Source organism: Bidens hawaiensis, unplaced genomic scaffold (assembly GCF_021521415.1).
Source record: "Bidens hawaiensis isolate Kalapana, Puna unplaced genomic scaffold, B.hawaiensis_p1.1 tig00001685_1, whole genome shotgun sequence".
Taxonomy (NCBI): Eukaryota; Viridiplantae; Streptophyta; class Magnoliopsida; order Asterales; family Asteraceae; genus Bidens; species Bidens hawaiensis.
Window position 1 is genome coordinate 2,176,570 of NW_027491095.1, and position 20,653 is coordinate 2,197,222.

Genomic DNA, 20,653 nt, shown 5'->3' on the forward strand with positions numbered 1-20,653 from the left:
GTTTGGTTTGCTATGAATATGAATATGGTGATTTGAGTCAAGTTTTTTTTTGGTTTTTAATTAGAGGGAATATAATATTTTGGGTAGTTTAAATAGGGAAATGGATTTGGAGATGTTTCTACACATGATCATGATGTGGTAGTTTATAGATTCGACCTATGTATTCAAGAATCATCTAGAGCTAACCTCAATGTGTTAGATAGTGAAATAACACCATTGTTGATGTGACACGTGGCTTAATGAATGTTTGAGTCACTTGCATTGATCTTCCTAATATCGTTTGTTTTATAGGTTTATTATTCATGATTTGAAAATTGGTATCTACAATTTGGTAATAAAAATTAAGATGAAATGGATTTTTTAATTTAACTATGACAGTGATAATTACTTTTAAGCTTCTTTTTTTTCCAAGTTGTTTCAACCATACATTTGTTTGGAGACTAAATATTTACTTTTTGTCTTCTTGTCCGGGCATATTATGGAGTATCTAGCATATATCCCTACCATGTCATCTTATAAGTTGATTAAATGAATATAGTTTTATTTAGCTATTAATACAATGAAAACTTATAGACTAATGTAAAAAAACAGACGATCAGTTATCAAAAGATAATTTATAAATTATAAGTGAAAAAAAACATATCGATTATATGTTGGTTGGAATGTAAAACATATAGATTTTTCTTTTTGGTGGGTTGATACGTGTAAACGGCTTTACAATGTTCAAGTTAAACTTAATTGTCTTATTGTCACAGGCTTCACCCAATTTCTACCCTTTGTAGGGATAAGTTATCCATTTAGTTACTATCAAGGTTCAGAATACAACCCACCTAGTAAGTCTCCAATCGCAAAAGTGTGAAATCGTATACCCGTAAGAGCAATACAAGAACGAAGAAATATAGACTAGAACAAATGAATAATAAAATAAAGATCACTAACACAAGGATCTGACAAACAAACAATTACATCCAAAAACACGGACAAGAAGAAGAAAAAAAGAACTAGATAGTAATCATCATCAACAGGATGAAACTCCAATTGTGATGATAACGAAAACAAGACGAGTTGGGAGATATAATTTGAGATAATTGGCATCTCTACAGCCCCCCGCAGGGCCTCACTCTTGTATGTTTATACAGTGCATGTGCACCCACAAGTCATGGACGACTTGTAAGTTGTAACTTGCTCTTCTGTGAACCAAACCAATAGCCCAGTACACCATCAAGCCCATGTCAGACTAGGTCATCAGCTTCAAGCCCAATCAACTCTCCAAACTATTGGCCCAAACACATACAAGAAAGTAAACACAAGTTAAAATCATTAAACATCAAACCAAGTTACCAACCTATTCGGATATAAAATGGATGGATACATTTTATATTTTCAACAAAAATTACTTCACTAGCTTCCATCTCAGATATCATAAAAACCTCCAGGAAGGTAGAAACGGGACGAATTATAATTTCTTAACTAAATGGTTTTGACATAGAAAAACCTTTTCTGTTTTAACCCGAAACTAGAGTTTAGAACCGGTTTACATATAATTTGATCAAAAGGAAAATTCTCAAAAATGTCCATTTTAACTCACCATTTTCCAAGACTAACCAAGTTTCTCAAAAATCCCCCTAATGGTCTCTCCTAAATCGTCTTTCTGCCCCTTTATCATCTGTCATCTTCACAAACTTAAAACCAACATAATGTAGTCATTTGTTTCTATTTGTGAGTATGATCATTTGTGAGAACCGACGGAATTTGAACTTTATTTCTGAGGACTAAATTTTTTTTTTGTATTTATGTATATTATTTAATTTTAAACATTTTAATATGAAATAACAAACAAAACAAACTTTGATATAGTAACTTTATAACAAATTATAATGTTACGATTTAAAAATAAAAAACATAAAGTTTTTTGAAAACAGACTTTATAAAAAATTATAACATTAGTATAACATGTTATAGTTTTTATATAATAAATTTTATAAATTTATAAAAAAATGTGATTTTGATAACTTTTTATGATTTTATATTATCCCGCTATAATTTGTTATATAAATTATATTAATAAAATTATTGTATAAAACTTTATTTTTTATACTTTGTTAATTTCATAGTAAAGTATATAAAGTTAAATAATATTACATAAATACAAATTCCGCTACTCCTCACAAATAAAGTTCAAATTTCACCGGTTCTCACAAATAAAGTTTAAATCCCATTAATTCTTACAAATAGTTTGATTGGACTCACAAATAGATTACACAAACTCACAAACAAATCTGATCGGATCATAGTATCGTTCTCAACATCTGGATGGAAAGACAGTTTAGGAGTGGTAAATATAGAGGTTTTTAGAAACAATATTGTTAGTTTTGGAAAATGGTTGGTGGGTTAAAATTGTTTTTCTTGGAATTTTCCCTTGATCTTCTTTTTTTTTTTTGAAACGATCAACTGAGTAACATCCCGTACTTCATACACGGGCCCCACTGGTTAAAGGTAGCCCGAGCCGGTAACGAGTCCGGACGGACGGAGCCCCTGGCGGTCCACCTATTGAGGGATACTTCGGATAAAACCCGATCCACACGCCCACCAAAAGACATAACAGTTAAGAGCCGATAAAACCGAGTAAGATCATGACTCGAATCTTTTATCTAATCGTAGTTGAAAAGTAAAACACGGATTGTCGTCACATGCTTATTCTAGAACAATTAACATATCGTATTTTATTATTTAATTAATCGAATTATAAATAGACACGTACCTTTTGACTGTTTCTTTTATATATTTAATTAATAATAATATTATTATTATTATTATTATTATGTTAACGCGTATCATACGTTTAATAAGTCCCTATGCTTTTTGTATCCACCACCGCGTCCCATAATCTCATACCACGTAAGTTACGAGGTTGCTTCCATGAAACCATCCTTTTCATACCCACAAACTTAACCTATATAATCTCAAGCATATCCACCTCACAAAAATAAATACTACTACTCATAGTCATACACATCGATTGAAGAAACGCTAATCGACCCCGGGCAGATTACGGATAATCTGGGAGTTAAATAGATGTTTCTCACGAGGGGTTAGGTCCGGCAAAGATGGTTCTTCTGATGACCTGCAAAACAGACACCGTGAGCTCGTCACTGAGAAGGGGGGGGGTACCTCCTTGTGACCACCCTCCGGCGTGGGAATCAGACTAGATTGCTCTTGAATATAAGTGTATATTAAGAGATTGCTAGAGAAGATAAGATAATATATGGAGATATCAGATAATGTAAGATAGTCCTACCATTCCAAGGTGTTGGAGTATTTATAGCCGAAGGTAGGTTTCCAAGAAGGTACATCCGGCTGAATAGTATTCCTGTTCTGCCAACTGTGGGCTACGCACATGCCATGCTGGTGGTTGGTGGGTAGGCAGCGGCTGATAGTGACCAGGCCGGCTGTGTACTATTCCTTTTCCACCAACTGCAGGCTATGCACGTGCTACGACAGGTTGGTGAGTAGACAGCGCCTGATAGTGACATTAAGTAATCGAGCATGCTGCTCGTTGTACTGTTGTCAGTGAGCTGTCGCAGCTTTGGTCAGATCTTTTGTCCATACCTCGTCAGGTACAGTACAAAAGATCCTCCAGTAGCGTACGGACTGGCTCATTTGGGCGGGAGTTTTCCCGGCTTTGTGCGGGAGTATTCCCGGCTTGCTCACTCCATCTTCAGGTGACATTACTGAATTATTTAAGAGTTAAGTGCCTTGTGCGTGTAGCCTTGCTGCGCGGGTAGCCTTCCCTGATGGCTAGTATCCGTTACTGCGGGAACAGGCGGAGTACGTCGACCATTGGGAGGCTTTTCCTGCGGGAACAGCTTGCGTACTGCGCGTAAGGACGTCACGTCTCTAAGCATGGTGGGTCCTGCGGATCCAGTTGGTTTCTGCGCAGACGTCTCTCTTCAAGGTGAGTCTTGCGAGTTTAGCCTTTGCGCAGACGTCCCTGTTGAAGGTGAGTCTTGCGGGTTCAACTGCGCAGACGTCCCTCTTTGAGATGAGTCTTGCGGGTCCAACTGGGCTCTGCCGGGACCTACATCTTCAAGTCCCCCCAGTCCAATGTTCTTCTCATGAATTGTTAATAAGTGAGGTGAACTTTTGGACTTAAGCAAAGGGTTTTGAAAATGGTTTAGTTTTAAGGTTTTCCATGGGGATTCTTCCCGCGGAAGTCCTAATGTCACATGCAGAAATTCCCGACTTTTCTGCTTGATCTTTGGGTATGATGCGGGTAGGTCTGTAACCTCCTCGCAAGTCAGGAGCATTGAGTTCCACTTGTGTAGATTCTCCATGAGGTTTTGGTAGTTTTGAACATAGTGATCAATTATGTTTAAACAACCAATTCCATCTTGGAGCTTCAAACAATCTAGTTCTCGACGTTCCCGCTATGCGGGGATGTTATTCCCGTTTCCGCAAGCACGGCCCAGAAGATCCTTCTTGGTTTCAATTCCCTGCGGAGTGCTAAGTATGTGAAGGGTTTCGCCTTGACACTATACCCGCACTCGTCTTATAGTTACTTTACTTCCAAGGTATTCCTGGGTTCAATTCCCTGCGGGTGCTAAGTATGTGAAGGGTTTTGCCTTGACACTGTACCCGCACCTGTCTTATAGTTACTTGGTTGCCGAGGTATTCTTGGCTTCAATTCCCTGCAGGTGCTAAGTATGTGAAGGGTTTTGCCTTAACACTGTACTCGCACCTGTCTTATAGTTAGTTGGTTGCCAAGGTAAGGGGTATAGTCCCGCTTACTTTTGAATCTTTTTGAAATTCGAAGAGTTGGTGAAAGGATAAGAACAGTCCAAACTGTTGAAACGTCGTCCGACGGTTTCTTCTGACAGTGTCAGGACGTGCAGGAAGTTATGGCGACGTGACAGTATATGGTCATTCCAGACGCTTTTTCAGGAGCGTGGGCGCGAGTTTTCGGGCGCGTGGCCGCGAAGTTTACGGCACGCGTCCTGTCAACAGTTGTTGCCAGCTTGCATATTCCACGTGTCATAGTTTCATTGCACCTGCGCTTTCCTCTCTCTTCCGCATTAAATTCATCGCATTCATTGCGATGAGTATATAAAGGGAGGAGAGGTTGCATCTCAACTCACAGTTTCACCTCTCTTTTTCTTCTAAACGATTTCCGGCGAATACTCTAACTTTTCTGTCGAGCATTCTCCTGAAATCGTTCTTCTTTATATTCAAAACATGTCTTCCGTTCATGATCTTGAGGCTACCGCCGAGGAGTCTGACGTGTATGCCGAGAATCCGTCGTCTACTTCTGATAAGGACGATAAGAGTACTGCTGGTGAGTGCCAGTGTGCTCTTACCGTCGACCTATACCAGTACATTGTTAGGAAGTTCATGCTCGAGCCTTTCGAGCCTGAGTTTCCTAAGCCTCATCAGACGGTGTACGATGCCCCCAAGGGCAAGATAGGGGTGTATGTCGCATTCTTCGTTTATGGGAATCTCAGGTTCCCATTGACGAAGTTTGTGTACCGTGTTTTAGAGAGACACGGTGTACATCTGACGGAGGTACACCCAATGGCGATCGCCAAGATTCGCCATTTTGAATGGGTGTGCCTCATTCTGGGCGTGGAGCCCCATGTCGACCGCCTGATGACCTTCTATTCCTGGAGGTGCATCCAGGGGTGGTATACCTTGGTCACTCGGATCAAGGGTTTGAATATCTGCGCTACCGAGCGCGGTAGCGCAGTCTTCGGTCCTGGAAGCGGGAGTTCTCTATATCTCCGCTCGCGTCGTCCCCATAGCGATGACGTTCAAGAACGGGAGAGCTCTCCCGAACCTTCACACCTTCAACTACGAGGAGGCGGAATGGTTCTCCAAGATTTCCCGGGTCCAGTCTCCGGTTTACCGCTTTGCGGAGTCCGGGATGGTGATGCTCGGGATGAGCCGGGTGTGGAAGGATGCTGGGGCGGAGGCGCCACAGGTTCCCATCGTCCTTGAATACGGTTTGAACTCTATCCCTTACGGTATGCTTCATCTTCTTTGCTGATTTAAAGTTTTCTTCTAACTGTTTCTTTTGTTTTCAGAGGGAAACGACCTACAATCGCTCCTGTATCCGCGGGAAGCTGGTGGTCCCGCTCGGATGGGTACCCGTGCTCTTGATGAGAACGAGTTGCCCATCTTGGAGCAAACGGCGGATCGGTTTGTGGAGGTCTACCCGCCGGGCCACCCGATTCTGAGCGCCACGCAGCCAGGTAAGGAGTTATTTAACCCTCGCCCTGTCAATGCTCAAACCTCTGCTGGAATTCCTCTAATTTTGTCATCTTCTGATGAGGAATCTGCAGATGGTCCTTTCTTCACGCGGAAGAAGAAGGCTGCTGGCGGGAAGGGTAAGGCGAAGGTTGCCTCTACTGCCGATCAGGGGAATCGGTCAGAGTCGGAGACCGAGAGTGAAGAGGTGGCGGGGAACCCTGGTGGTGATGAGACCACTGTTCTGGAGGTTGAGACAGCTGTCACCTCCGGGCAACCTAGTACAATGACGGTGGTCGGCATGAAGAGGCCAGCTCCATCGGGTTCGTCCCCGCCTATTCGCACCTTCAAGCTCAAGAGGACTCGTAAGTGTAAACTTTAACTTTAACTTCATATCTTTCCGCCATTATATTTAAATATGTTGTCTTCATGCAGGCGTGGATGCAACCGCATTCCAGGGTGGAGAGGGGAGGAGCACCTCTGGACCCATGACGGTAGGTTTAGTCAACCTACCCGAGGCGATGACCAAGGCGGCTGCGCCTACTTCAAGTGTTGGTTCAGTTGCTCACTCGGTTGAGGCAACTGTTCCAACTGTAACATCATCCCCGCCGGCTGTCAGTGCGATCTTCACGGAATCCTTCACTGAGCCGGCGGTGATATTTTCTGCGGGTTCTTCCGTAGCGGCGGCCACGGTTGTGAGTTCACCTCCAGTGAGTTCACCTCCGATGGTCTCTACCGCATTGGCTTCGACCGTGCCTCCGGCGCCGGCGACTACCTCGTCCCCGGCCGGTTCAGCAGGTATGTTCGGGGCTTCTAGCCAATCTCTGGCTCCTTCCCATCTGCCTGACCTCTTGGATGGATATCCGTTAGGTTCGGGTGATGGGTTTGGCGGCTACCGGCCTACTGTCGACCCTACAGGTGCGTAGGGTTATTTTGGCCGTTTTATATATATTTTTGTTTTTTATCATCTTTTCCTAACTGCTTTTTGTTTTTGCAGTGTCGGATTCGAATGAGGTGTTTGTTCCGCGGTGGAACATCCGCCGGGGAACCACCCTTCGGACGGCTGTGGATTGCGTCGAGTGGGCGCGCCACGCCGCCCCCAGTGGTGCACTGGGAGAAGCTATGTCGAGCTACCAAGAGGGTAGGCTGACAAACGAGCTTCGAATTCTCCTTGCCCGGATGCAGCCGCGCGTCGAGCTGCTTTGTCGTGAAAAGGACAAGTTAAAGGCGGCTCGTATCCAAGAAGTAGCTCAGGCGCGGGCTATCCGGGAGAAGAACAGGAGACTCTCCGCCGTTGCTGCGGAGAAGGAGAAGGCCTTCAAGGCCCTCGAGGTTGAAGTTCAGGCCCGTCTCGAGGCCCGTTCCAAGGCTACCCAAGCTGTTAATGAACAGCTTCGGTTAGCTAAGGAAACTGCACGGAACGCAACTGAGAGCGCCACCAAGGCTGAAGCTGTTGCTGAGCCTCTACGCACTGAGAATGAGGAGCTCAAAGCCAAATTAGAGAGGCTCCAGCAGGCTCATGATGCCTTGGCCATGGAAGATGCCAAGAAGCTCCAAGAGATCTTGGACCAGAGGGGGGTGCTTGACCACACTGAGCGTAAGCTAAGGGGCGTCGAAGAGGCTGCAGCCAAAGATGTGTTACTTGCCAACCTTACAAAGAACGAAGCCGAACGCGCCCGTAATGAAGCTCAAGCTGCCCTCCAGGAGGCTCTGGTTACCAAGGAATGGCTTCTACGAGAAGCGTTGTCGCAGGTATGCATAGCTTCATAATATCTTTACGCTTTTCTTTGTACTTAGAAAAGGTTTTGATACTTGTTTTTTTTCTTGTTGTAAGTGGTGCATCGAGTCTTCACGAACACATCATATGACGATGCCATGAGCGCAGCCCTCAACGCTTCTCATGAGGATGGGGAAAAGGCTGGCTTCCTGCTTGGTCTAGGGTTCGTTGAGAAGGGCATCCCGCCTTCCAACTTCCCTTTATATGATGTGGATACTGAAGCTGTATATGACCAAGCAGTGAACCAGCATGCCGCCTTCCCGCACCCAGTGGTGGAGAAGGTGAATGAAGTTGCTGCTGCTAATGATGGGCTAACCATTCTCAAGACCTTCCTTGAACCGCCACAACCAACTGATGGTGCGGGTACAAGTGGGTTTGGAGGGAGTGGCCCTGAAGCTTGATCTTTTAAATCCCTTCCCACTCTTAGGATAGATTTACGTCTTTGTATAGATTTATATTCTTGTAGGCGGGTAGATACCCGGCCATTCTTGTAACAGTTGAATTTTTATGGAATATAAATCTTTTGTGCGGGTAGGACCGTCACTCTTGCTTTATAAACGTTATACGACTTGGTCATGCATATTATAGTTTAATTTGGCACTTGTTTTGCCGTATAAACAATATATGATTCGCTTGTGCATACTTTAGTTTAACTTAGCAATTTCTTAAGTACTTTGGATAAGTTAACCTTTCAACGTGGCAGATAATAGGTTAAAGTTTTGCTTCCTCTTTCGTGATTGTGCAGGTTAGACCGTCACTTTCACTTAGTAGGATGGCTAAACTTTACCTATATCTGACCTGCTTGGAGGTTTTCCTCATTTTTTCCTTAAGAGATTTTCTAAGTGTTCTGAATAAGTTATCCTTTCGACGCGCGGTTGTCAATAGGTTAATGTTCAGTTTCCTCTATCATGATTGTGCGGGTAGGACCGTCACTTTCATTTAGTAGGATGACCAAACTTTACCTATGACTGACCTGCGTGAAGGTTTTCCTTATCTTTTCCTTAGAAATTCTTGCCGTTTTTTGTGTTTATGCGGGTTTTGCCGCCTTCCACGCGCAACGACTTCTTTTCACACTTATTTATGCGGTGAATACCGGCATATCAGTGTTTTGGATAAGTTAACCGTTCGACGCGCGGTTATCAATAGGTTAACGTTCAGTTTCCTCTATGATGATTGTGCGGGTAGGACCGGCATTTTTATTTAGTGGGATGACCAAACTTTACCTATAACTGACATGCGTGAAGGTTTGCCGTTTTTTGTGTTTATGCGGGTTTTGCCGCCGTCCACACGCAACGAGTTTTCACACTTATTTCCCCACTTATGTATGCGGTGAAGACCGGCATATCAGTATTTTGAATAAATTAACCGTTCGACGCGCGGTTGTCAATAGGTTAGTTCGGTTTCCTCTATCATGATTTGTGCGGGTAGGACCGGCACTTTCATTTAGTGGGATGACCCAACTTTACCTATAACTGACCTGCGTGAAGGTTGGCCGTTTTTTGTGTTTATGCGGGTTTTGCCGCCTTCCACACGCAACGACTTACTTCCCCACTTATGTATGCGGTGAAGACCGGCATATCAGTGTGGAAAGTTCATAAGTATAAATGTAAGATTATCAGCGTCAATGAGATAAGGAGAATCATTTCCATTAGAAGTGGCTCTGGGCCTTTTCTTTACAAGTTTGGAATTGATCTACATGCAACCTGTGTAATTGAGCTCCCTTCCATGTTCTTGGGATGGGAGTGTCATCGAGCCTTTCGAGCCGATATGCACTTGGTTCGGAATCTCGTTGTTTACGCAGTATGTAGTCTCCAACATTGTAGCTGCAGTTTCGTGTTTTTCCCAACTGGGGTTTTACACGCGTTGGCCTGCTCAGCATCCTTTACGCCACGAGGTGTGCGAGTTCTCCATCTCTGACGAATGTCTCGATGATGTCCTTCAAGTCTATGCATTCGTCGGTGGTGTGGCCTTTTGTCCTGTGGAAGTCACAGAATTTGCTCTGATCAGCGTTGTGACGCTCTCGGATTATTGGAGCCTTTGGCCATGGGAGCCTCTCGGTGTTGAAAATCTCGGTGACGCTTTTGGTGAGCGGCGTCCACCGGGGGTTCCGGTTCGACGACTGCCTGTTGTCCTTTCCGCCTAACCGAGGGTGCGAGCCGGATGAGGTGTCGAAGTTTACCCTTGACTGCCAAATACCTAGCTTCCTCTTTTTGTTTAGTCGGGCGGTAAGGACGTTATTTTCTCTTGTTTTCTGGGTGTAGAGGTTTGTGCTTTGGGGAATATCTCTACCCAGTTGCTTTTCCGTTTCCGCGAAGCGTTTAGCTGCTGTCATGATGGCATCCCATGTGGATGGCATGCCGTCTTTACCCGTTAAGGTGCGGATTGTGACATCTGCCCAATCCGACCCGACCCAGGTACCCGTTCTCGAATCCGATTCTTTTTATGATTTAAAATTTGATTATTTAATCTTTGTAAATTTAACATTTAATAAATTATATATTTTTATATTACTTACTAATAATAATTTCTTTTCCGCCGACCCGTCCCTTTCTTCCTTCTCTCCGCCGTCCCGCCTTCCTTTTTCTCTCTTGTCGCCGTCCCGCCTCTTTCTCTCTTGTCGCCGTCCCGCCTCTTTCTCTTTCTTGTCGCCGTCCCGCCCCTCTGCTTAACCCTTGAGCCTCGAACCCCCTTTTTCTCTTAACTCTTTGCTTGTCCTTTGGTTCTTCCCGCCTAAGGATGTTCGCGCAGCTCCACGCGCCAGACTCCTTACAAGGAAGCCTGCGTGAAGACCAGCTGTTCCTGCGATACGCGAGGCGAACTGTTCCCGCAGCGCGCTAAGAATGGTAGTTCTTCCCGCGGCGCGCTAAGAATGGTAGTTCTTCCCGCGGCGCGCTAAGGATTATAGTTCTTCCCGCAGCGCGCTAAGGATTGTTCTCTGTCTGCCTTCGCCCTCGCGCGTGCGCTCGAATCTTCTCGCGCTAGACCTTAAGTCTTTTCTTCTGTTTAGGTCAGCCTGTATCTTTCGATATCTTATCTTTTGTTTGAGCTCTGTAGGTCAGTTCCGACATCTGTCCGAAAAGCCACTTTCGGCGCAGCATGCGCACCAATCCTATTGGTTGACAGAAAAAGTGACTGACATAATCTTTTGAAATCTTCTTTTGCATGTCTTGATCAGTGTTTTACCTGACGCCTCCCATGCTTTGACCTGTAACCTGCCAGCTTTTCCCCATTCCCCTGCAGCTGCCGGCATATCTTTTTATATCTTTTGCTTGATTTCAGAAGATCTTTTCCTCCTTTTTAGGGATTGTGTTCCCTAGGATTTTCCTATAAATAAAACTATTTTTCTTAACACTACACACACTACACTTAAAACACTCCCCAAATCTCTTTTGCTCTCTGCCGTAATTCCTCAGCAGCGCCTCCAACTCCTCTCTTTGCCTCCGTCTTCTCTTCTATTCTGCCCAGAATCCCGGTAAATATAAATACATATATTTTAATTTGTTTAACTAACAGCAATCGATACTTAAGACATAAAAACCAATCGTTAAACCAATAACCTCTTATTTATAGGTTAACTTGTGCTTGTTTAAAAGTTGGTTCTTGCATTATCTTTCAACACACCTTTTTCAGGTGAGTAATCTCGTACTTAATCCCCTTTTAATTTTTACGTTTTGGGATGTTCATGTGTTCGTACAACTTGAGTCTTAAACTTGTTTATGAAATTTATGTGCGCAAAACCCCATGTGTTATGGACGTTTACTTGGCTGTTTATTTGTATGTGTGAATCATTAACCGCTTTGTTCGGCCTATTCCGAAGTTTTCATGGATCCATTAGATGAACACGGGAGACCTATCGTTTACGGTTTTCTTGTTTTATTACACATGCACGTATGATTTATCGTTTTTGTGCTCAATTGGGAGCACGGATTGAACTATGAGCTATGATGTAAGGCTTGATCACAATCTGATTACACCCTATGTTAAACCCCAGTTAAGCACATGTTGCGCGCAGTGTTTGTATTTATCTATTTATATCTATTAAACTTGATTTCTCACCGAAAAGCAAGTGTTGACGTTTTATTTTAACACATGTTCAGGTTTGCTGTAGCTGCTTTTGGGAATCTCAAGGACACGTAGGATGTTTTCTTTTCTTTGGACTTAAATTAAAATGTAACAAGACAAATTATGTTATTTGAATATTTTAAGTTATGATATGATTTATGTTACTTTATGTCGTGTTCTGCGCGTGCGCAATGAAATGTATTTATTAAATATTGACACCCAAATAGTGTCGCGAGTAATGAAACAATACGTGGCGCCCCGATGTATAATCCGCCATCGGTCGGGGTGTTACACGGATGAGCTCTGGGTCTTTCGCGCCCTGGATGAAAGCAGCGCGAACAAGATCTTCGCTAATACTGCCCAGACTTAGCTTCTTTGATTGAAGCGCGTGATGAAATCTAGTAAAGACTCATCTTCCTCTCGGATGCAGTTGAGGATTGTCCATTGCTCTTCAATGTACTTTCTTTGTTGACTGAAGTGTTGGCTGAACTTCTGTTGGAAGTCTGCCCAATCGTAGATGTGGTGGACCGGTAGACGGTCGAACCACGCTCTGGCTGCTCCAACCAGCGTCATCTGGAACATATAACACCACGTGGGTTCCGTCCAATTGCTGACGGTTGCCCCCGCTATGAATCTGTTCAAATGATCGTCTGGGTCGGATATACCATCATAAGTGCCGATGTTGGACATCTGTTTGGCACTTCTTGGGGAGATTGCTTCCGCAATGTCCCTTGCAAACTTGGAGGTTCCCGCATTTGCAGCGGTTGGTCTGAAGGTTTTAGAGAAGTCACGTGGGTTTCCACCCGCGTTTTTTGGTTTGAAGGTTTCTCCAAAATTCCTTCTTGGTTGGAAGTCCGTTTCCTTACGCTTCCCTTTCGCCCTATGGCGAGGGTTTACGTCGGTGTCGGATTCCTCCGAATCATCGTCCAAGTACTCGCACTCATTGTTCATGTTGAGCTGTTGTCGAGTGCTTCCGAATTCGTCAGCCTGTTGGAGTGAACGTAAGTGTTCGTCCAACTCAGCTTGGAATTCTTTCTGACGTGCTTCCGCCCACGCTTTAACTTGATCAAGTGTTTGGTGGGGGAACCTCGTCTGTCGTCTTTTCGCCTGGGTATTAATGAATCCCAGGGGATGATTGTTTACTACACTTGCCCCGGCTTGGGTAGCCGGGGTAGTGTTCGTAAAATTTACTGCACTTGCCCCGGCTTGGGTAACCGGGGTAGTGTTCGTAAAATGTGTGTACTCGCCGGTGTTCCCCTCAGTAGCTGGGGTGGTGGTTACCGGGGTTTCTTGGTTACTCCCTGGCCTTGGGACCGGAGTAACGTTAACCATCTTTCCAGAAGTTTTGAAAAAAACTGAAAAAGATTCAAGTTCTAGCTTTTATGCACGGATGGCGCCAATGAAGAAACACTAATCGACCCCGGGCAGATTACGGATAATCTGGGGGTTAAATAGATGTTTCCCACGAGGGGTTAGGTCCGGCAAAGATGGTTCTTCTGATGACCTGCAAAACAGACACCGTGAGCTCGTCACTGAAAAGGGGGGGTACCTCCTTGTGACCACCCTCCGGCGTGAGAATCAGACTAGATTGCTCTTGAATATAAGTGTATATTAAGAGATTGCTAGAGAAGATAAGATAATATATGGAGATATCAGATAATGTAAGATAGTCCTACCATTCCAAGGTGTTGGAGTATTTAAAGCCGAAGGTAGGTTTCCAAGAAGGTACAGCTGGCTGAATAGTATTCCTGTTCTGCCAACTGTGGGCTACGCACATGCCATGCTGGTGGTTGGTGGGTAGGCAGCGGCTGATAGTGACCAGGCCGGCTGTGTGCTATTCCTTTTCCACCAACTGCAGGCTATGCACGTGCTACGACAGGTTGGTGAGTAGGCAGCGCCTGATAGTGACATTAAGTAATAGAGCATGCTGCTCGTTGTACTGTTGTCAGTGAGCTGTCGCAGCTTTGGTCAGATCTTTTGTCCATACCTCGCCGGGTACAGTACAAAAGATCCTCCAGTAGCGTACGGACTGGCTCATTTGGGCGGGAGTTTTCCCGGCTTTGTGCGGGAGTATTTCCGGCTTGCTCACTCCTTCTTCAGGTGACATTACTGAATTATTTAAGAGTTAAGTGCCTTGTGCGTGTAGCCTTGCTGCGCGGGTAGCCTTCCCTGATGGCTAGTATCCGTTACTGCGGGAACAGGCGGAGTACGTCGACCATTGGGAGGCTTTTCCTGCGGGAACAGCTTGCGTACTGCGCGTAAGGACGTCACGTCTCTGAGCATGGTGGGTCCTGCGGATCCAGTTGGTTTCTGCGCAGACGTCTCTCTTCAAGGTGAGTCTTGCGAGTTTAGCCTTTGCGCAGACGTCCCTGTTGAAGGTGAGTCTTGCGGGTTCAACTGCGCAGATGTCCCTCTTTGAGATGAGTCTTGCGGGTCCAACTGGGCTCTGCCGGGACCTACCTCTTCATCGATCTATTAGCAATTAATATTAATCTCAATGGCTGATCACCAAAGAATCCACCCGGCTCCGGTCCAACCCGCGAGCATCGACCTCGAGTCACAACACAAGGCCACTGCACCACTGGTGCTAGACGGCTCATCCAAGTCCGACGCCCCCGGACCCTTCCCACACCGAACCATCCCGGTCCAATACTCTAAACCACCAAATAAAAGAAGTTGTTGTTGCAAACTCTTATGTTGGATATTATTTCTCTTGATATTAATAATAGTCAGTTTAGGCATCCTAGCAGCTATCATATATTTCGGGTTCGACCCGAAAGAACCAAAATACTCTGTTGACGGATTAAGCGTTACACGGTTCAGCCTCGACAATGATAGCACGTTACACGCGCAGATTAATGTAAACATTACCGCGAGAAATCCCAACTCGAAAATTGGGATATACTACAGAGGTGGCTCAAAGTTAAGTGTTAGTTACATGGGAACAAAACTTTGTGATGGTTCATGGCCTGTATTCTACCAGGGTCATAAGAATACCACCGCGGCAAACGTGGGACTAACCGGTCAGACACGCGATGCTACTGGTTTGGTTAACTCGTTACTCGCACAGCAACAGACCGGGATGGTTCCACTTGTTCTTAGGGTTAAGGTTCCGGTTAGGGTTAAGCTTGGTAAGTTGAAGTTACCAAAATGGAAGCCAGTGGTGAGGTGTAGGATTAATGTGAATAGTTTATCTACTGATAATGTTATTCGGGTTAGAGATAGTAGCTGTAGTTTTAAGTTTAGGTTATGATTCTTTTGATTTATGGGTGATTGATGTTTCTCTTATTGACATTATTTGTATTGTATTTTTGTATTTCAGATCATGATGGATATTAGAGATAATAAAGATTAGTTTATTTTTTATTGTTTGTTATTATGCTATTTTAATTTGTTGATTAATACGCACTTAAGTTTGATGCATTTTTCATATTGAATCAAACAATTTTTCTTAATGATATAGATAATAGATTAGTTATGATCTGTTAAATGGATCTAGAACATGAAAAATGATTATTTTCAATATAAACGTCATCTTCATAATTACCATGACACCAACACCATGTGTTTAGATCAGATTTAAGTTTCCATCTCTTCTTCTAATTCACTTTGAGATTCATGTTCTATTAAGAAAAAACATACAAATTGCCATATTATGATAGGCTTTTTTTTAATGACTAAATTTACACTTCATATGGTTTTAACTTTGAAGCCGCTCTTATTTCATAACTTAACTACCATACCAAAGTGAAAATAGCTACCCCATACAGCCAGTTAGCCATACTATTGTTATACTATTATTATAGCCGATCACTTTTGAGTACCAAACTAATGTTTTTTCTTTAAATAAGAAATCTACTAATTTATTAATGACTTTGATATTTCGTCGTCTTTGTTGATTATTTAACTGGCTATATCTGTGATCTATATTCTATAAACTGGCTACATGTTCTCTCACTTTGAGTACCAAACTAATGTTTTTTCTTTAAATAAGAAATCTACTAATTTATTAATGACTTTGATATTTCGTCGTCTTTATATTCACATCCCATCCTTTAAATTTATGTGAGGAGAGTAAATTTATGTGAGAAGAGTATGCAAATTATAGGGTGAGGTTTTGAGTTGTTGTGAGTGTAAATTATATGGTGGAGAGAAAAATGTAGTGATATTTTGTAAATTTGGAAAACATTTTTTGCCCCTATTTATTTTTTAATATTTGTTGGATTGGTTGTGAGTAGAGGAGAGAGAAAACTGTAATGATAAAGGTATAAAAAAATATTATTTAATTGAACAGGAGAGAAAAATGTAATGTTTTTAAGTGTAATTATAAAGATAATGATGGAATGGGATGAAAATGCTCTTAACTGGCTATATCTATGATCTATATTCTATAAACTGGTTACATGTTCTCTCTTATTTTTAATTAAATAATATTTATTTTATACTTTTATTATTATCTTTTTTCTCTTATTTGCTCACAAAAACTTTCAAAATATATTAAAAAATTTATAACATGAGCTTTTCAAATGTATAGAAAAATCATTGCATTTACTCTTTGTTTCATTCACAACATCATAAACCACTTCATATATTATAAAAACTCAACTCACTAAATTTGATGGATGAATTGTGAATGCTCTTAAACCCTACTTAAAAAGAAATGCCGCCATATGACATACACAAGTCACAAGTAACGTAACTTACTTTGTTCTTGCTTGAGGTCAAAACGTAGTGGATGCAAGGTCATATCATTTCTATTTTATATAAAAAGATTTTTATTGACGGCATGATCCGTCACTTGATACCAACCGTCAACCTTAGTGGAAATCCAAATGTTAGTATAGTCTTTGTGACTGGCAGATTAACTGTGAATGTCTTTAGCGTTCCTCATTTAAACATGTACACTTATCAAACATATTATATATTTTACAAAATACAAACCATAAATAGTAACTCCATCACTAATTAATTAACGTGTTTAATAGACGGATAATTTACTCATGTGAGAAGAATTACATTAGGAAGCTTAGCGCGGCTAGTTGGCATGTTATGTCTCAATGGTCGAGAACAGACGGAATTTGAATCTCGTCCCTACCACCCTCTTTATTCATAAATTGTTTTTCTTAGGGCATCTTTAGTGGGGTGTGAACCCACGTCTATTTCAGCATTCAATTGCCCAATCACCGTTACTGGGATACGTGATTTTTTATGAACAATGAGTATTTTAAACTTTTCTTATATATATTCTTATTATTACTAAAAAAAACTTGAGTCTATAATGATACATTTTAAAAGTTTGGCTTAACGTTGGTTAATAAAACAAAGTTTCGACTATTTTAGCATCCAATATCCCTTATCTTCAGATAAAAAATGCCCTACTTTTAAAAACGCTGAATGAAAATATTGATGCAAGTTTTGTTTATTATTTTTGCTATGTTTCGTGGTTTCTAGCATCTCACTAGTTGTTTGAAATTTGGAATGAGAATGAAACTAAAGAAAATCAAATATAAGTTCATTATTAAGATAGTAATTTCCTGATTGTTTTATAACACTTTTGTACCTTGTTGTACCACCTAAGAAGAAGTTGCAAAGATTTTTTGGGTTATGGTTAATATAACTTGCACGCCACCGGTTTCTGTCCTCACTGACCACTACAAAAGGATATCATGCACACATGAAGAATATGACTATAACGTGCAACAAAAGAACATATGAATTTTACATAATTACATAACTAGAGTAGAGCCGAAACGAAGTTTGTTAGAATCCATAAATAATACTACCAAAACAATACTACAAAAATAATACATATGTGTAAAGTTAAATAAAAAATAATAAATAACACCCGAAAGCAAACTAACTGGTACCAACAATCACATCTTGTGATTAGTGAATATATTGTTCCTGTTAAATCCTCGAATAAAGTTGTTACTACAATTTTTCTTCGAGAAAATTTTGAAAATAAACGTTTATAGAAAAGAAATTTCAAGTTTTAGGTGTCATTAGCAAGAAATTTCAGAAATGGGTTTTATAAACTAGCTGTGACAAGTAGTTTGTAGAACCAATTAAAACTTGTCAGGTGTCCTTGAACTAACCATAACGAGCAGGTTCACTAATAATTTACTCGTCACGGCTAAATAAATTACATGCCTTGTAATCAACGCCACAAGTAACTCATAAATCATTTAGTTGCGACGAGTAGATTGTGAGGTTAAACTATTCGCGACGAGTTAACAACTAATAAACAACTCTTGTAGGGAATGTAAACCGGGTAACTAGTCGACGCAACTAAAGAACTTATGAATTACTCGTGGACGTTGACTACAAGACATGAAACTTATTTAGTCGTGACGAGTATATGATCAGTGAACATGCTCGTTATAGTTAGTTTAAGGGCGCGTGACAAATTATAATTGATTCTACAAACTACTTGTGTTTTATCATAATATACACGTTACGACTATTTTATAATACTTATTTCTGAAATTTCTTCCAAATGACCCCTAAAACTTGAAATTTGTTTTTATACACATATTTTCAGAAATTTCTCATTTTTCCAAAATAGTGAAATACAAACAAAAACATAGTTTAAAGGCTAAAGATGTACAATTCTAAACTCAAAGGTAAACAATTGAGACCAATTTAATTCCCAAGGACTTATCAGTTATCACCAATTAAACTAAAGCAAACGAAAAGAATCCTACAAAGCCCCAAAACTATTAATTAATTAATAACATGCAAATTAATCCTACATGCAAATTCAAGTCGGCAGAGCCCGAAAGAAGTATTAATTAATTAATAACACTCTATTATTTCCAATCCTCTTAAACACCAATTATTTCTTCTTATTCAGGTACAACCTTCTTTACCCGAAACTCTATGCTACCGAACAAGACACCAAAGATCACCAAATCTTCAACTGTATTCAGGTTTTATTAGCTTTCTTCTTCACCAAGTTTAGTATATTAATATACATGTTTAATAAGAGAGGCACGTAATATGTGTAATTAGAGTAATAATAATATATTTAGGAGTTATCGAATTATCGTGATTTCTGTATTTGTTGTTGAATTGTTTGAATGCAGAGAGGGCATCAGAATTCACTGGAGAGTTTGCCTATATTCTTTGTTTTGACGGTGGTTGGAGGGCTTAAACACCCGCTTATATGTACTGGTTTGGGATTAGCTTACACGGTGGCTCGGTTTTTCTACTTTACTGGTTACTCATCTGGTGATCCTGAGGGCCGGCTTCCGATTGGGTATGTCACTTGTTTATTCAACTTGTAAACTATGGTTGTTTTTAATCAATTCGGATTAGCTTACACGGTGGCTCGGTTTTTATTATTATTTTTCAAGTTAGAGCTCAGCTCGAGCTTGTGTGCGCATTGTGCAGTGCCTGCAAATGCCGGCTCCAGTCTCGAGCTTGGCTGTGTAATGTGAAATTAACAATAGGATAAAAGAGTTACAACTTAATAATAAACTAGGTTAAGGATTAAAGAGCCTAAACGATTTTCCCATACAAGGCTCGAGCTCGGGCTCAATAACTAAATGAGTTTTGTTTTCTGGCTCGGGCTTGGCTAATTTCGAGCTTTTTATCGATATGATCTCGAGTAGCTTGTGCACGCCCCAGCTCGTTTTGCACCCCTAATCGGAAAGTTTGGTTTGATTGTTGTTGTTTGCAGGGGATTTAATGGTATTGCACTTTTGGGGTTGGTGATTGTTAATATATCGTTCGGGGTTAGTCTTGTTCGGTCGTAATTCAGAACCATTATTACTCCAAACATAGCTCTGTTGATTTCGTTCCATTTGTATCGTTCTTGAGAAGACTTTAATGTTGGAAACTGCAATTGTACCATTAATAAGTTGTTCAGGCTATAACGACGGTTATTTGCTGAACAATGTAACCTTCCTTTAATAGTCAAGCGATTATTGGCTTTTATGAAATTTAGACTTGTTGGCCTCCTCTAAATGCCACTGTTTGTTGTTGGAGATGATGTTTTATTATGCATTTAATGACGGAAAGTTATATAGTTCAGGATAACACAGTGATCATAACAATATTGAATCTAGCATTCTGATTAAGATATTGCTTCGGCGATTTTAGTGTATTGAGTTGATTTGTTGATCAAAGTGAATCATAATATATATCAAACAAGTCAACAATTGTGCACTACATGTCTGTTCTTGTTTAAATTTGATTCTAAGTTTTAGGAACCTTATGGTTCTTAGAGGCAAAACCCTTTAGTTATAGGGTTCTACTACCTATTAGCAGTATCCGAGGGCAGCGCCCCTAGGAGTAGGGTCCAAGGGGTGGCAGCCCCTAGTTAGGATCGAGATTGAAAATATTTCGATAAACAATTCCCATAGAAATTCATTAGATTATAATTTTTTAAAAAATACATAAAAATCTAATATTGGAATAAAACCCGTTTTCATCCTAAACTCGACCCTAACTAACTATATGAAAATAGTTGTCGCCAAAAATTATATGATTGATTTTAGGGAAAGCGAACAAAGAAACCAAATATACATATCCGTTCTTTAAAATCTCTCATGGTTTCATCTAAATAAAAAT

The 20,653-nt window shown here is 41.3% G+C and overlaps 1 protein-coding gene and 1 pseudogene across 1 annotated transcript; both read left to right on the plus strand.

Moving 5' to 3' along the window:
• The first annotated feature begins 14,548 nt into the window (after window positions 1–14,548).
• Window positions 14,549–15,445, plus strand: LOC143593123 (NDR1/HIN1-like protein 6 pseudogene; annotated as a pseudogene).
• A 3,386-nt stretch (window positions 15,446–18,831) lies between these two features.
• Window positions 18,832–20,018, plus strand: LOC143593130 (uncharacterized). The gene is made up of 4 exons (XM_077072851.1): window positions 18,832–18,863; window positions 18,933–19,008; window positions 19,165–19,337; window positions 19,761–20,018. The coding sequence occupies exons 1-4, from the start codon at window positions 18,832–18,834 to the stop codon at window positions 19,834–19,836; spliced, it is 357 nt and encodes a 118-aa protein (XP_076928966.1). The 3' UTR covers window positions 19,837–20,018.
• The last annotated feature ends 635 nt before the right edge of the window (window positions 20,019–20,653 follow it).

Bases quoted from the DNA above. Each gene is read 5' to 3' on its own strand.
- LOC143593130 (XM_077072851.1), top strand. From the start codon at position 18,832: ATGCAAATTCAAGTCGGCAGAGCCCGAAAGAA. The intron at 18,864-18,932 runs GTATTAATTAAT...CTTCTTATTCAG, and splicing joins GTCGGCAGAGCCCGAAAGAA to GTACAACCTTCTTTACCCGA. The intron at 19,338-19,760 runs GTATGTCACTTG...TGTTGTTTGCAG, and splicing joins GAGGGCCGGCTTCCGATTGG to GGGATTTAATGGTATTGCAC.